This window comes from Phyllobates terribilis, unplaced genomic scaffold (genome assembly GCF_046119375.1).
Source record: "Phyllobates terribilis strain yellow unplaced genomic scaffold, ASM4611937v1 Scaffold_1__5_contigs__length_1240528914, whole genome shotgun sequence".
NCBI classification, from domain to species: domain Eukaryota; kingdom Metazoa; phylum Chordata; class Amphibia; order Anura; family Dendrobatidae; genus Phyllobates; species Phyllobates terribilis.
In genome coordinates, this window is record NW_027362761.1 from 908,637,041 (window position 1) to 908,651,914 (window position 14,874).

At 42.5% G+C, this 14,874-nt stretch overlaps 1 protein-coding gene across 12 annotated transcripts in view; it reads left to right on the forward strand.

Annotated features, from left to right (window-relative positions):
• Positions 1–14,874, forward strand: part of BLTP1 (bridge-like lipid transfer protein family member 1) — a 303,862-nt gene that overhangs the window by 168,528 nt on the left and 120,460 nt on the right. For 11 of the 12 annotated variants that reach the window (XM_073641272.1, XM_073641320.1, XM_073641292.1 and 8 more), the window contains exons 39-43: positions 1,937–2,089; positions 2,806–3,046; positions 6,718–6,866; positions 7,340–7,559; positions 14,588–14,746. In XM_073641272.1, coding sequence (XP_073497373.1) covers positions 1,937–2,089; positions 2,806–3,046; positions 6,718–6,866; positions 7,340–7,559; positions 14,588–14,746 — 922 coding nt within the window. The remainder of the gene's footprint in view (positions 1–1,936; positions 2,090–2,805; positions 3,047–6,717; positions 6,867–7,339; positions 7,560–14,587; positions 14,747–14,874) is intronic. The other variant, XM_073641337.1, reaches the window with a different exon arrangement.

Here is a 14,874-nt window from a genome sequence, read left to right on the forward strand (position 1 = left end):
GCAAATTAATCCGTAAAAATAAAAAAGTGTTTTTTTTTTTCACTTTTTCATTTTTATCATTCAATTTGTGAAGCACCTGGGGGTTCCAAGTGCTCACTATGCATCTATATAGGTGCCTTGGGGGGTCTAGTTTCCAAAATGGGGTCACTTGTTGGGGAGCTCCAATGTTTGGGCACACAGGGACTCTCCAAACGCAACATGGTTCCAATTTGTTAGCGGACACCATTGTGTAGTGCATGTCAGGTTGGTGTGCGGTGTGGTATATTGTAGTGCATACACCACACACACACACAATCTCATACACTACAACACACACACACCAACCTGACACAGCCTCCTCAGCTGAGTACGCCCTAGACTGGGATGAACGGGACGGGCGGGACATTTTGTGTGCTTTGTGCGTGTGTAAAAAAAAAAAAAATCAAAACTTTATTATAGTGTGAGTGTACGTGTGTGTGCTTGGTGTAACCTTCTGCAGTCACGTGTGGGGGCGGTCAGGCATAGGGGCCGGTCAGGCGTAGGGGCCGATCAGGCATAGGGGGCAGTCAGGAGTAGGGGGCAGTCAGGTGTAGGGGGCAATCAGGCATAGGGGGCAGTCAGGAGTAGGGGGCAGTCAGGAGTAGGGGCCGGTCAGGCGTAGGGGCCGGTCAGGCGTAGGGGCCGGTCAGGCGTAGGGGGCGGTCAGACGTATGGGGCGGTCAGACGTATGGGGCGGTCAGACGTAGGAGGGGGCTGAGGAGATGGAGCAGCCAGCAGCAGCAGCAAGGGGGGTGATCACTGGGGCAGAAAGGGGAGCAGGAGCCGGCAGGAGCAGGGGGGTGATTACTGGGTTTGCGGGGGGGGGGTGATCACTGGGAACAGGGGGGGGTGAACACTGGGGGAGGGGGTGATTATTGGGAGGTGGGGGGTGATATCACTGGGACTGGGGGATGGTGGGTGTGATCACAGGAGCAGGGCATTTACACTGAGCCTGCTGCTGCTGTGATCACAGTCCACCGGCTGTCAGAAGGAGAGCAGCAGCCGGTGGATGAAGATGTGGGAGAGGGAGCAGAGGGAGTTGAGGTCGGGGTGCAGGTATGAAAGTGGAGAGGGGGGCGGGAGGGGGTCGCGGGGGGGATGGAAGGGGGGGGTCGGGGGGAGTGGGGGCAATACTACCTGCTGATCAGCGGCGGCGGCAGACGCGATCCACAGGGTCCACAGCAGGGGGTCCAAGCAGGGGGTCCGCAGCAGGGGGTCTGCAGCAGGGGGTCCGCAGCAGACGATCCAGGGTTGAGAAGGTGCTGGGAGGTTTCAGCCATCCCTCCATATCTGATTGGGGCTAGTATCCATGTGACGCTAGCCCCCCAATCAGATCTGGGGGGAGGGGGGGGACAGAGGTGACACTCCCCCCAGCCAATGGCTGATGCTGTAAGCATCAGGCAATGCCCAGATTTAAATATTACACCAATTTTCATTGGTGAAATATTTAATTCATACCGATTGGCAGTTTCACTAAAAGTGAACATGAAACAGCCAATCGGAGGGGTCCCAGGCACGGGGGGGTTAATCCCCCGGGGGGTCGACTTCAGGATGTCCAGTTGCAGTAGCAACTGTGACACCTGAGCGACCCCGCTCGCAGGCGCTGCAGGGGCTCTTTCCCTCCATGTCACAGACGGTGTGACACAGGTCGGGAAGGAACTGTTTTCCATGTCACAAACGGTGTGACACGGGTCGGGAAGGGGTTAAATATTAACTAAAACTGTGTTCCGGGAATATATGTTTACAATAATACATCATACATGAATTAATTTTCTAGTGTTTATATAGAAATTATAGTATGTAAGTAAGAAACCTTTAGATTTACATATAATTTTACCAGTCACTTTTTTCTCAAATCATTTTCTTCAATAAACTCATTAGTGTCATATTCCTTTATTGCTTATTTGATGTGTTGCAGAATAAAAGTGTCCATTTTCCCCTGAGAAGCAAGTATAACAGGCTCACTAAACAATCACGTTTCCTTCAAGAAAATGCATCCTGTCTACTTTGTAATGTGCTTCATCACTATTTACATCAAGCCAATTACTCCATCATTGAAGATGCCACCTTAGTGAGTTTTCTTAATCTTTTTTTTAAATGATAACATTATATTGCAAATTTTCACTGAGAAATAAAATCATGACCGTTGTGACATATATATAGAATTGATTATTGATGCAGACTGTATATCTGCCTAATGCCCAGTTTGATCAACTGTAGGACGTTGTTAAAGATATGTACTGTAGATATGTCCACCATACTGTATTTTAATCTTCGCAAAATGTAATCAATGCATAATATTCTGTAGTGGAACCACCATACATCTGTTTGGACTTTAATGTTATTAGAATTTTTTCAATATGCATATATAACAAAAACAGCTTTTCTACAGTACAAATCAATAACATAAACAAGCCATTTCTTCAAGAACAATGAAACAAAGTAAATGTAGCAGCCTCACAAATCTCGGTATTCCAGGCAGTATTTGCTCCAGCAGTTTTAAGTGCATTCACCAAACAAGCTCACCTCTTTTCAGCTCCAGCCCAAACTCCACTCTGCTGAGCTAACTAAGCTGCTGTTATTAGGCCTGTAAGCTCTGGGCTGCCTTATGGGAACAACCTTTCCCTCCCAGACTCTTTTGATTCCTCCTAAATCCCGGGCACAAAATCCAATTAACACTCTCTCAGTAACCTCCTCGGTGACACATATCTATCATCCAGAACCTTACCACCTGATTTCTTACAGTAGTTGCATGATTTTTAATGGTTTCACGTTTATTTTTTGAAGAGTGATGGTCTCCCTGCACTTGTCACACTGAAAAAGGGGCTCGTTGCTCTGGCTAGGCAATGGATGAAGTTTATTGTTGTGACCCCAACATTTAAGGGTGTACGGTTAGTGAGACCGGCCCAGCCACTAAAGCCACAAAGTACTCTGAAGAAAGAGGAGGATGATCTCAATGGTTTGGAGAATGGTGGAGCACTGCAAAGTGATACCAGTGCAGATGGTGCCGAGTTTGAGTTTGATGCAGGTATGATTCATACAATTATGATTTATATTTTGCACGAATGATATTGAATTCGTGTTTGCTAGCTTTGGTGATCTTTGTTGTAGAACTTCATCAGAGAAGAAAGACTACATCCAATAAAACCAATCTGACATACATAATTTGTCACTTGCTCCAAAAATTCACTTAAATACCTTGTAAATATCCTTCAGGTGTCCGGATTCTGTCGTCTATTTCCATTTTGTGCTGTGCCACTTCTCTGCAGAGATATTCAAATGTGTTACTTTCAGAGTGCACTATGTGAAATCTCCAACTGGACTTAGAGCCTTCTCTTGGGGCATGTGCTTTGGCAGCATCTGGGAGGGAGGTGTGAACGTGCCCGCCCCAAGAGAAGACTGAACTGAAAAGAGCAGCAGAATCAGGCAATATCAGGGATTTTTACAAGGTATTTAACTCTTATTTTTTTGAGCAAGTTAGTTTCCAACTAACTATAATTGACTGAAGATATGTGTTGGTATCCCAGACGCTGCTGAGGAGGGTAACATACCCCTCATCCGCCACCGCTACAGTATGAATACAAAGTTGATTATAAAGTCGAGCTCTTGTTTTGACATAAAAGCAGAAAAGTTATTTCATTAGTCTAAACACAGAACTGGAAAGTTGTGGGAAGACCAATCCTTGTTTGACACCAAGCACATGGTTTTTAGTCATTGCCTCAGCCTCCCCACTAAACACTCAGACAACCTTGCAAATTAAACAATCCATCTCTGAAAATGATACCTTTGTGTATGAAAGTGAATGAACATAAGGTACAGATATGACCCGAGGAGTTGAGGAATATTACAGTGCGCAGTAGATTAATATTATTACCAGCTAAAGAGCTACTTCTAAATAAGAGCTGTTCAGATTACATAAAATGAAGCACTACATCACTATGAAAAATCCCTGTAATCTGGACATGACAGAAAGAGGAATGATAATCGGCTGCCACCAGGGGTGGATTAAGAGTAGCCAGGGCCTTGGACAGTTTAAAAGGTGTGGCCTCCCCAGGTACCCGATGTATTATGTGACCTGTCACATGATCCCCTTTGGTAGATCATGTGATAGGTCATGTGAGTAACTCAGATGCTATGGTGCACATCTGTAGTTGGAAAATGTCAGAGACAGTGGCGCGCGTAGATCTTTCCCTTATGTACAGCACCATACATAACATAGCGCTTTGCAAAATACAGTTATATGAAAAAGTTTGTGCACCCCTATTAATCTTAAGCTTAATGTTTTATAAAAATTGGTGTTTTTGCAACAGCTATTTCAGTTTGATATATGTAATAACTGTTGGACACAGTAATGTTTCTGCCTTGAAATGAGGTTTCTTGTACTAACAGAAAATGTGCAATCTGCATTCAAACAAAATTTGACAGGTGCATAAGTATGGGCACCTCACCAGAAAAGTGACATTAATATTTAGTAGATCCTCCTTTTGCAAAAATAACAGCCTCTAGTCGCTTCCTGTAGCTTTTAATGATTTCCTGGATCCTGGATGAAGGTATTTTTGACCATTCCTCTTTACAAAACAATTCCAGTTCAGTTAAGTTTGATGGTCGCCGAGCATGGACAGCCCTCTTCAAATGATCCCACAGATGTTCAATGATATTCAGGTCTGGGGACTGGGATGGCCATTCCAGAACATTGTAATTGTTCCTCTGCATGAATGCCTGAGTAGATTTGGAGCGGTGTTTTGGATCATTGTCTTGCTGAAAGATCCATCCCCTACGTAACTTCAACTTTGTCACTGATTCTTGAACATTATTGTCAAGAATCTGCTGATACTGAGTGGAATCCATGCGTCCCTCAACTTTAACAAGATTCCCAGTGCCGGCATTGGCCACACAGCCCCATAGCATGATGGAACCTCCACCAAATTTTACTGTGGGTAGCAAGTGTTTTTCTTGGAATGCTGTGTTTTTTTGCCGCCATGCATAACGCCTTTTTGTATGACCAAACAACTCAATCTTGGTTTCATCAGTCCACAGGACCTTCTTCCAAAAAGAAATTGGCTTCTCCAAATATGCTTTTGCATACCTCAGCCGACTCTGTTTGTGGCGTGCTTGCAGAAACGGCTTCTTTCTCATCACTCTCCCATACAGCTTCTCCTTGTGCAAAGTGCGTTGTATAGTTGACCGATGCACAGTGACACCATCTTCAGCAAGTTGATGCTGCAGCTCTCTGGAGGTGGTCTGAGGATTGTCCTTGACTGATCTCACCATTCTTCTTCAAACAGGAGAACAACTTGCAAGTGGCCACTTTAAGTAGCTTTTCTCATGATTGCATACACCTGGCTATGAAGTTCAAAGCTCAATGAGGTTACAAAACCAAAAAAAGTGCTTTAGTAAGTCAGTAAAAAGTAGGTAGGAGTATTTAAAACAAGAAAATGATAAGGGTGCCCATACTTATGCACCTGTCAAATTTTGTTTGAATGCAGATTTCACATTTTCTGTTAGTACAATAAACCTCATTTCAAGGCAGAAACATTACTGTGTCCAACAGTTATTACATATATCAAACTGAAATAGCTGTTGCAAAAACACCAATTTTTATAAAACATTAAGATTAATAGGGGTGCCCAAACTTTTTCATATAACTGTAGATCAGAGGTCGGAGATTCATTTTCCCAAGGGGCCACATGACAGACCGTGACTGTTGTGGAGGCCGAACTAATAGGCTGAAATTAATTCTGCTATTTTTTTTTTATTTATATTAATTGTATGACTTAATGGGCAGAATTAAGTATGCTGACATCCCCCTGTATGCATTATGAGCCTCCACATAGCCCTCTACATACAATATGAGCCCCCACACAGCCCCTTATATACAGTATGAGCCCACACGCAGCCCCTACATACAGTATGCGTCCACACACAGCCCCCTAAATACAGTATGAGCCCCACATAGCTACCTAGATACAGTATGAGCCAGCACATAGCTCCCTATATATAATATGAACCCGCACATAGCTCACTAGATACAGTATGAGCCCTCTATATACAATATGAGCCCCCACATAACTCCCTATATACAAGATGAGCCCCCACATAGCAATCTATATACAGTGCGAGCCCTCACACATCCCATACGCATATTTAACAAAAAAAAGCAAAACACATGCTCACCTTGCTTTTTTCCCCCCGGCACTCTGCTACCCAAGGCTCCACTTTTATTTGTGGCCAGCCTGCACATGCTGGCACGTGCCGGCGCAAGCTGATGACCTCATCACACTGACATGTCACAGCAGAGGCGACTGGAGCTGCGCTGCCATTCTGTATCGTTGGCAGCGGAGCGCCAGGAAAGCTCTCTGCCAGGATATGGTGATGGCGGCACACAAAACGTAATAATGAGGGCAATCTGGCCACAGGCCCCCCGGATGGTAGCCTAGATTGCCCTCATTATAATCTGACTATGGCTGCCACCATCAAAACCATAGAGTGATTGGATTTTGACAAAATTGTGACGGGGGCATTGAGTATAATGAGGCAAGTGGAATCCAGAGTGCAACAGCAAAGGAGTCTGAAACATGGTGTGAAATATCCCGACCAAGCTTGGGAAGGATAAGACCACTTCTGATAAGATGTCTAACTTATATACCTCACTTATATTCTATTTGTCTTAAACGATTTGTGTTTGATGTTCTGTCTCAGCGACTATCAGTGAACACACCATGCTTCTCGACGGAACCAATACACGGCCTCCTCCTGCTGGGGTTTCTTCTGGTCCTGTCAGTGGAGCTGAAATTATGAGGAAGTTATCGAAATCTCATGCTCACAGTGACTCCGCTTTGAAGATTAAAGTACGGTTAATTTTATTTTTAGATCCATTCTTTTGTATGTGTGTTCTGAAATATTGGATTACATCATCTGTGCGTAAAAGGGTTGTCCATTTTTAACTTTTTTTTATACCAAAGGCATGCTAAGCGTAAAATGAAAGCCCCTCCATACACATTAGCCTGATGTCAGCCACACAACCATTCATGTGTGTTGGAGTGATGCAATCTATAGCGTATACATCTTCTATATCTGGAGGGATTAGACTAACAGTCACCGAGATTCTATGAACTTCCACCCCTGTTCTGCTTTGTCACTTGGCATTACATGAATACTGATCTTCTCCATTGCTTTCAGGAATATTTACATATTCAGGCATCGAGTTATCTCTGCTTATGTCGCAAAGATTTTGTAAAATTCTTTTTTATGCAAATTACAGGAGTTATTTATATATATATATATATATATATATATATATTTTTTTTTTTTTGTTTTAAAGGGAATCCACCCATATCAGTCTTTGAGCTACACTAGTGGAGACACGGCAAATGATTCTCCTGCCCACATCAGTAGATCTGGAATGCCTGTGAAAGAAAGCCCAAGGAAAGAAAGTCTTCTGAGCTACTTGACTGGGAGTTTCCCCAGCCTGCACAATCTTCTGGATGGAACGCCACAGAGAAATGCAGCTGCTGTTAAAAGCAGCTCACTCACGAGGACAGGTATTGATTGCTTTAGTGGTTACGAGTTTTTTATTATGCTCAGGGTTCCACCGTCAATAAATTCAATGGCTATGTATAAGATTATTATTATTTATTTTTGGAGGACCATTGATTCCATGGTGCTGTACATGAGAAGGGATTACATACAAATTACAAATAAATTACAATGAACACACTAACATTGATAGACTGGTACAGAGCGGTGAGGACCTTGCCCTTGCGGGCTTACAGTCTACAGCATATTATGGAAGGAGACAGTAGGTTGGGGCTTGCGTCAACTCCGATGGTGTTGAGTTGGCAGCAGGATCATTGCAGGCTGTAAGCGTTCTTGATGAGTTGGGTTTTCACGTTCCGTCTGAAAGTTCCGAATGTGGTGGATAATCAGACATGTTGGGACATAGAATTCCAGAGGATGGGGGTTACTGTAGAGAAGTCTTGGAAGCGATTAGGTGAGGAACGTGCAAGTATGGAGGAGAGAAGGAGGTCTTGGGAAGACCGGAGATTATGGTGTGGGAAGGTATCGGGAGATAACTTCGGAGATATGTGGGGGAAACAGATTATGGACGGCTTTGTATGTCAATGTTCTTAGTTTAAACTTGATACATTGGTGAATTGGGAGCCAAGGAAGGGATTTTAAGAGGGGATACGTGAAGGAGTAGCAATAAAAGAGGTGGATTAGTCGGACTGGAGAGGTGCGAGATTGTTAGCAGGGAGGCCACAGAGAAGGATATTGCAGTAGTCTAGGCAGGAGATTATGAGGGCATGCACTAGCATTTTAGTAAATTCAGGGTTGAGGAAAGGACAGATTCTGGAGATATTTTTTAGTTGGATGTGGCAGTAGATTGTAAGAGCTTGGATGTGCTGTTTGAAGGACAGTGCAGAGTCGAGGGTTACTCTGAGGCATCACACTTCTGGTACAGGGGTAAGCGTGATGTAATTTATTTTGATATATAGATCGGGTAGGGGAGTTAGGTGAAATAGAGGAAAGATGATGAGTTCAGTTTTGTCCACATTGAGCTTTAGGAAACAAGAGGAGAAGATAGAGGCTATGGCTGATAGACACTGGGATTCTGGACAGCAGAGGTGACTTCTGGGCCAGAGAGGTAGATCTGAGTGTCATCAACGTACAGTTGGTACTGGAAGCCATGGGACTTTATCAGTTGCCTTAGTCCAAAAGTATAGATGGAGAAGAGTAGGGGTCCCAAGACAGTCTTGGGGGACACCAATAGAGAGAGGGGGAGGGTGAGGAGGTCATATGGGAATGGTAGACTCTAAATGTGCAGTTAGTGAGGTATGAGGAGATTCAGAAGAGGGCAAGGTCTTTGTCGCAAAGGAAAGAGAGGATCTGTAGCATAAAGGAGTGGTCCACTGTGAAAGCAGAGGGCTGGTCTAGAAGTAGGAGTATAGAGAATCATCTGATAGCTTTGGCAGAAAGTAAGTACCTAGTAATTTTGGTAGGGGCATTTTCAATGGAGGTGGAGGGGGGGGACAGAAGCCATATTGTAGGTTGTCAAAGAGTGAGGTAGATGAGAAGTGGGAGAAAAGTTCAGCATGGACATGTTGTTCTAGGAGTTTGGAGGCGAACGGGAGCAGCATTCTAGGATGATAGTTTTACGTGGAGGTCGGGCCGAGAGATGGTTTCTTCAGGATAGGTGTGATTGTGGCATGTTTGAAGGCAGAAGGGAGGTACGAGAAGATATTTATTTATATCTGTATAAAATTACTAGACCAGGCAAAACATTTAAAAGGGTTGGCCATTGTGTATCTTATTTTAACAGATGTGTTGGGTCATGATTTTATGACATTTTATAAATGTATAAGACTTAAAAGATCTCCCCCTGCACTTATCAGTACAGGCTTCCTTCGTCTTCACTGCTCAACTGTTCTCAAAATGGGTGTTAGTGGAGAAACATGTGACCAGACCTGTCTCTCAGCCTCCTCCAATTGAAAAACTTTCTTGTGTGTAGGGTTTTTAGTTGGAGGAGGCTAATGGACACCTGATTCCTTCATTACTTGTCATTTTGAGAAGAGGAACTCCTTGCTGTCTGTGAGAAGGACTGTGCAGGAGAACCTTTAATACTTATATATTAGCAAAATCATGTCCTCAACACATCTATTAACCCCTTAAGCCCCGAGGGTGGTTTGCACGTTAATGACCAGGCCAATTTTTACAATTCTGACCACTGTCACTTTATGAGGTAATTACTCTGGAATGCTTCAACGGATCCCCCTGATTCTGAGATTGTTTTTTCGTGACATATTGTACTTCATGATTGTGGAAAAATTTCTTCGACATCACTTGCGTTTATTTGTGAAAAAAACGGAAATTTGGCGAAAATTTTGAAAATTTTGCAATTTTCAAAATTTGAATTTTTAAGCCCTGAAATCAGAGAGATATGTCTCACAAAAGAGTTAATAAATAACATTTCCCACATGTCTACTTTACATCAGCACAATTTTGGAACCAAAATTTTTTTTTGTTAGGGAGCTATAAGGGTTAAAAGTTGACCAGCGATTTCTCATTTTTCCAACAAAATTTACAAAACCATTTTTTTAGGGACCACATCACATTTGAAGTCACTTTGAGAGGTCTTTATGACAGAAAATACCCAAAAGTGACACCATTCTAAAAACTGCACCCCTCAAGGTGCTCAAAACCACATTCAAGAACTTTATTAACCCTTCAGGTGCTTCACAGGAATTTTTTGAATGTGGAAGAAAAAAATGAACATTTAACTTTTTTCACAAAAATGTTACTTTAGACCCAATTTTTTTTATTTTCACAGGGGTAACAAGAAAAAATGGACCCCAAAATTTGTTGTGCAATTTCCCCTGGGCACGCAGATACCCAATATTTGGGGAAAAAACACTGTTTGGGCGCACGGCAGGGCTCGGAAGGGAAGGAGCGCCATTTGACTTTTTGATTGTAAAATTTGCTTGAATAATTAGCGGACGCCATGTTGTGTTTGGAGAGCCCCTGTGTGCCCAAACTTTGGAGCTCCCCCACAAGTGACCCCATTTTGGAAACTAGACCCCCCAAGGCACCTTTCTAGATGCATAATGAGCACTTGGAACCCCCAGGTGCTTCACAAATTGTTTCGTAAAAATGAAAAAGTGAAAAAAAAAACACTTTTTCATTTTTATGAATCAATTTGTGAAGCACCTAGGGTTCCAAGTGCTCACTATGAATCTAGATAGGTGCCTTGGGGGGTCTAGTTTCCAAAATGGGGTCACTTGTGGGGGAGCTCCAATGTTTGGGCACGCAGGGACTCTCCAAATGCAACATGATATCCGCTAACAAAATGTCTGCTCAAATTGTTAGCGGACACCATGTTGCGTTTGGAGAGCCCCTGTGTGCCCAAACTTTAGAGCTCCCCCACAAGTGACCCCATTTTGGAAACTAGACCCCCCAAGGCACCTATCTAGATGCATAGTGAGCACTTGGAACCCGCAGGTGCTTCACAAATTGATTCGTAAAAATGAAAAAGTGAAAAAAAAAACAATCCGCTGACACCCGGCGGCGATCGCGCCCGCACAGCCTGTGTGCGCGCGCGATCGCGATGACGTACTAATACGGGTCTGGCTCTTAAGTCCCAGGGCACAGACGCGTATTAGTACGTCAGATGTTATTAAGGGGTTAAAGTAGACAGCCTTTGTATCTGTAAGAAAATTGACACCATAAGATAATGCTTAGCATTAACTGAGATACAGCATGGTTTGGTTTCCACTTTAATCTAATAGGTTAGTATGATTAGACCTACAAGCAGTAATTATAGTGAGCTTGTTGGTTCTCTGACCTTTCTTGACTTCACAATTCATGCCCTCCAATGTGACACGTTCTTTGTGTTTCTACTTGTAATATGGCACTCACTCTTTGGACCTAGCATCTATAAAATATAAATGCTCCTACTTTATTTTTATCTTCTTACTGAATACCATGTAATAAAAGCATCCATGTGATGGGTGGTTACAGTCTGGTAACAGGTCCCATATCCTGTATTCCTCCTCATCGTACAACAATGAAGTGGCAAGTGGCATACGATGAGCAATGCCGCACCTTTCACCGCCTATGGGCCTGTGGCACTCAGATGTTTCAGTTGTCCAGAAAGAAAATGAGTGGCACTGCACTGTACATGACCACTGCTTTCTTCATTCTGCCTCTCACTGTTGTCCTGCAGTGAGGAGAAATGGAGGACTTGGGAACCCTGTTCTAAAGACAGGTGGACAGGTGATAAATGTCCATTCTGTGAAGACCCTTCTCATCCTACCTGTTACCAGTTACATGTTGATATAAAGCTGTTTGTATTCCTAGTAAGCTGCTCTGTACACCGAAGAATGATGATAGTCTGATTTTTCTGATATTTGTGCTGTCTGTACAGTGCTCGGCATACATGAGTACACCAGAACATATTTGTCAGAAAACCTTTAGTTCCTTTCAAAATCAACATTTTCTATGGAGTACCATACTACAAAATACTCCCAGAAATGTGAGACATTAATGACGAACAAGATTTGTTATTTTTCACACTCAAAATATTCATTTTCCTAACACATTCATTCAAGATCATGTTTCAAAAATGGATACACACCAATGACCGTCTTAGGAGCAAAGCTAAAGTTTAAACTATAAAATACTAATTAACAAGAATCCAACCACAGGTAAGTCTAATTATACATTAATCAGGTGTCCAGCAGACAGTTAATTATAAAAGGGCATTTCTTAACAAAGAAAACCCCTTCCCATTTCATGCTGTCAGCAATGGCACCACAAGGAAGAGAAGTGCCATAAGAGCTGAGAAAGAAAATAATTACTTGACACTAGAGCAGTTAAGACTACGAAAAGATCAATAAAGCATTACTTTCAGTCAGAATACTGTAGCAAATGTGATACAAAAATGTAACACAGATGGAGCTGCAACCATCCCACAGAGACGTCCAGGCCAATCACGGAAGTTAACACCTAAACAGGAGCGTCTTCTGATGAGAAGGGTTGAAGAAAATTATTATGCAAGTTTACTGCAGTTAGCTAAATAAGTAGAAAGCCAAACTGGGAGGAATAGATGCATGAGTGTCATCCACAAAGGAAGCCTCTCCTAAAGCCCATGCACAAAAAAGCCCGCCTCCATTTTCCCAAGGCCAGTGCTGAAAAATATATGAAGACTCCTGGTGATGAGACCAAGTATGTATTGTATGGCTTTGCAAAGGTGAGGAGTACAAAGAATCATGCATGATGCCTACAGTGAAACATGGTGGTGGCAGTGTCCTTATGTGGGGCTGCATGAGCACTGCTGGTGTCAGGGAGCTACATTTTATTGATGGTATTATGAATTCACAAATGTACAACTCTATATTGAAAGAGAAGATGATGCCATTACCCTGTGCCCTTGGTAGATGTGTACTTTTCCAACATGACAATGATCCAAAACACATATCTAAGGCCACTGTTGCATTTGTGAAGAAGAACAGGGTGACAGTGATTCAGTGTCCAAGTATGTCTCCTGATCTAAACCCAACTGAAACACCTATGGGGAATTCTGAACAGACAAGTTGAGTATTACTCTCCTTCCAGCATCCAGCCTCTAAAGAGGTAGTTTTTGAAGAATGCAAAAAAAGTAAATGTTGCAATATGTCGCCAACTTGTTCATTCCATGCTTAGAAGACTTAGTGCTGTCATTAAAAATCATGGAGGTCATACAAAATGCAAGATATAGTAGATTTTGATGTTGGGTGTATTCATTTTTGCCTGTAAATTGCCTCTTCAGAGAAAAAGAGGACTTGAACTCTATAGCGCCACCTATTGGAAGCAGCAATCCTGTTCATTTTTGCATTAAATAATTTGAGTAAAACTGAAGATTTTGTAATCCAAGTTATAATATTAACCTTACTTTCATGTTCTGTTTTAAAAAATGTTCTATTTAGCTTAGTCTTGTAAAAATTGTCAAAATTATTCTCGTGTTCAGTGAGATATTGATTAAAATCTTACTTCATAGGGGTGTACTCATTTATGCTAAGCAATGTACATTTTGCCAGGATTTGTGTGCTATTTTATCTCCATGAGGAAATTTAGTGATGGTAATGATTTGTTGCCAGTTGCTCTGAAGTTTCTCTCTTCTTCCAAGGTTTCTTCTTCTTCAGTTCCTGCATTATTGTGTGTCTGATGCATATTTCCATAGCTCATCAGTCTTTTCTCACCAGCAGTATGTTACATGTCTATATCTTTGTGTGTCCACACGAGAGCATACCTTCATGTTCTACTAGATAGACACTTTTTGTCTCATTATTCTCTTACTGTTGCACATACAAAATCATAAATTAAAAATCCTGTTCACTGTAGACAATGACACGTGATTCTGACAGATATGTACTTCGTTCTAAAATTTGCTTCCTATTACCAGTAGAGTTGGTGTGAATTGATTTTCTGGACCCGATCCATAAAACAAGTCAGTAATCTGTGGTCGCTGGACGGGAGCCTTGAGAACCCCTTCCTACTTCCTGGCATCAGCGACTCTTCTTTTGATTAGCCGGCCCTGCGTGACATCATCAATGTGCTGTGACTCACATGCAATGTTGTGCCATTCCCGCTATTCAAAAGGCGAGACATGGTTTCCAGAAGGTAGAAAGCGGTTCTCAGGGCTCCCGTCCAGTGACCACACATTAGTGACCTGACTGATGGACTGGGTCCTGTGGATCCATTTGCTTCAACTCTAAATGCCAGCTATAAAATATTAAAAGCCCAGTATTCCAGGCAATGTCCGCTGTAATGCAATGTTCCCTTCTGTATTACATTATCCCTTCTTGTACCCCTCTGGATGTTTTCCATAACTAGTCTTCTGTAGGAAGGATTTAAAGCAAATGTTCTTCTTTGTAGATGCCCTGTAATAGTTTTGTCCACTCTACAATTCACACAATCAGTAGTTAACAAGAAAGTACTAATTTAAAACACATATTACTCCGTGGATAACCATGTCTTCTATTTTCATTCTTGGTCATAAGAATTCTCTGAAACCTCTCCTGATTCATTGATACAGGGAATCCTGTGGCCACAGAAATGTTATCAGAACATCCTTTATTGTCTGAACCATCCTCTGTGAGCTTCTATAACTGGATGTCAAATGCAGTGGGTAATAGAGGCAGTGTGGTACACGAGTCACCCCTGATCAAGTCTGGACACAACAGTCTTCCAACAGGTATTGACGCTGAGGTTCTTTTGGAACATTGCTTAGACCAAGGTTGTCCACTTACGAGAAGTGTAAAAGTTGGACGAACCATTCACAGGAAACTGGTAATGTGAAGCAAGTCATGGACAAATAGCATC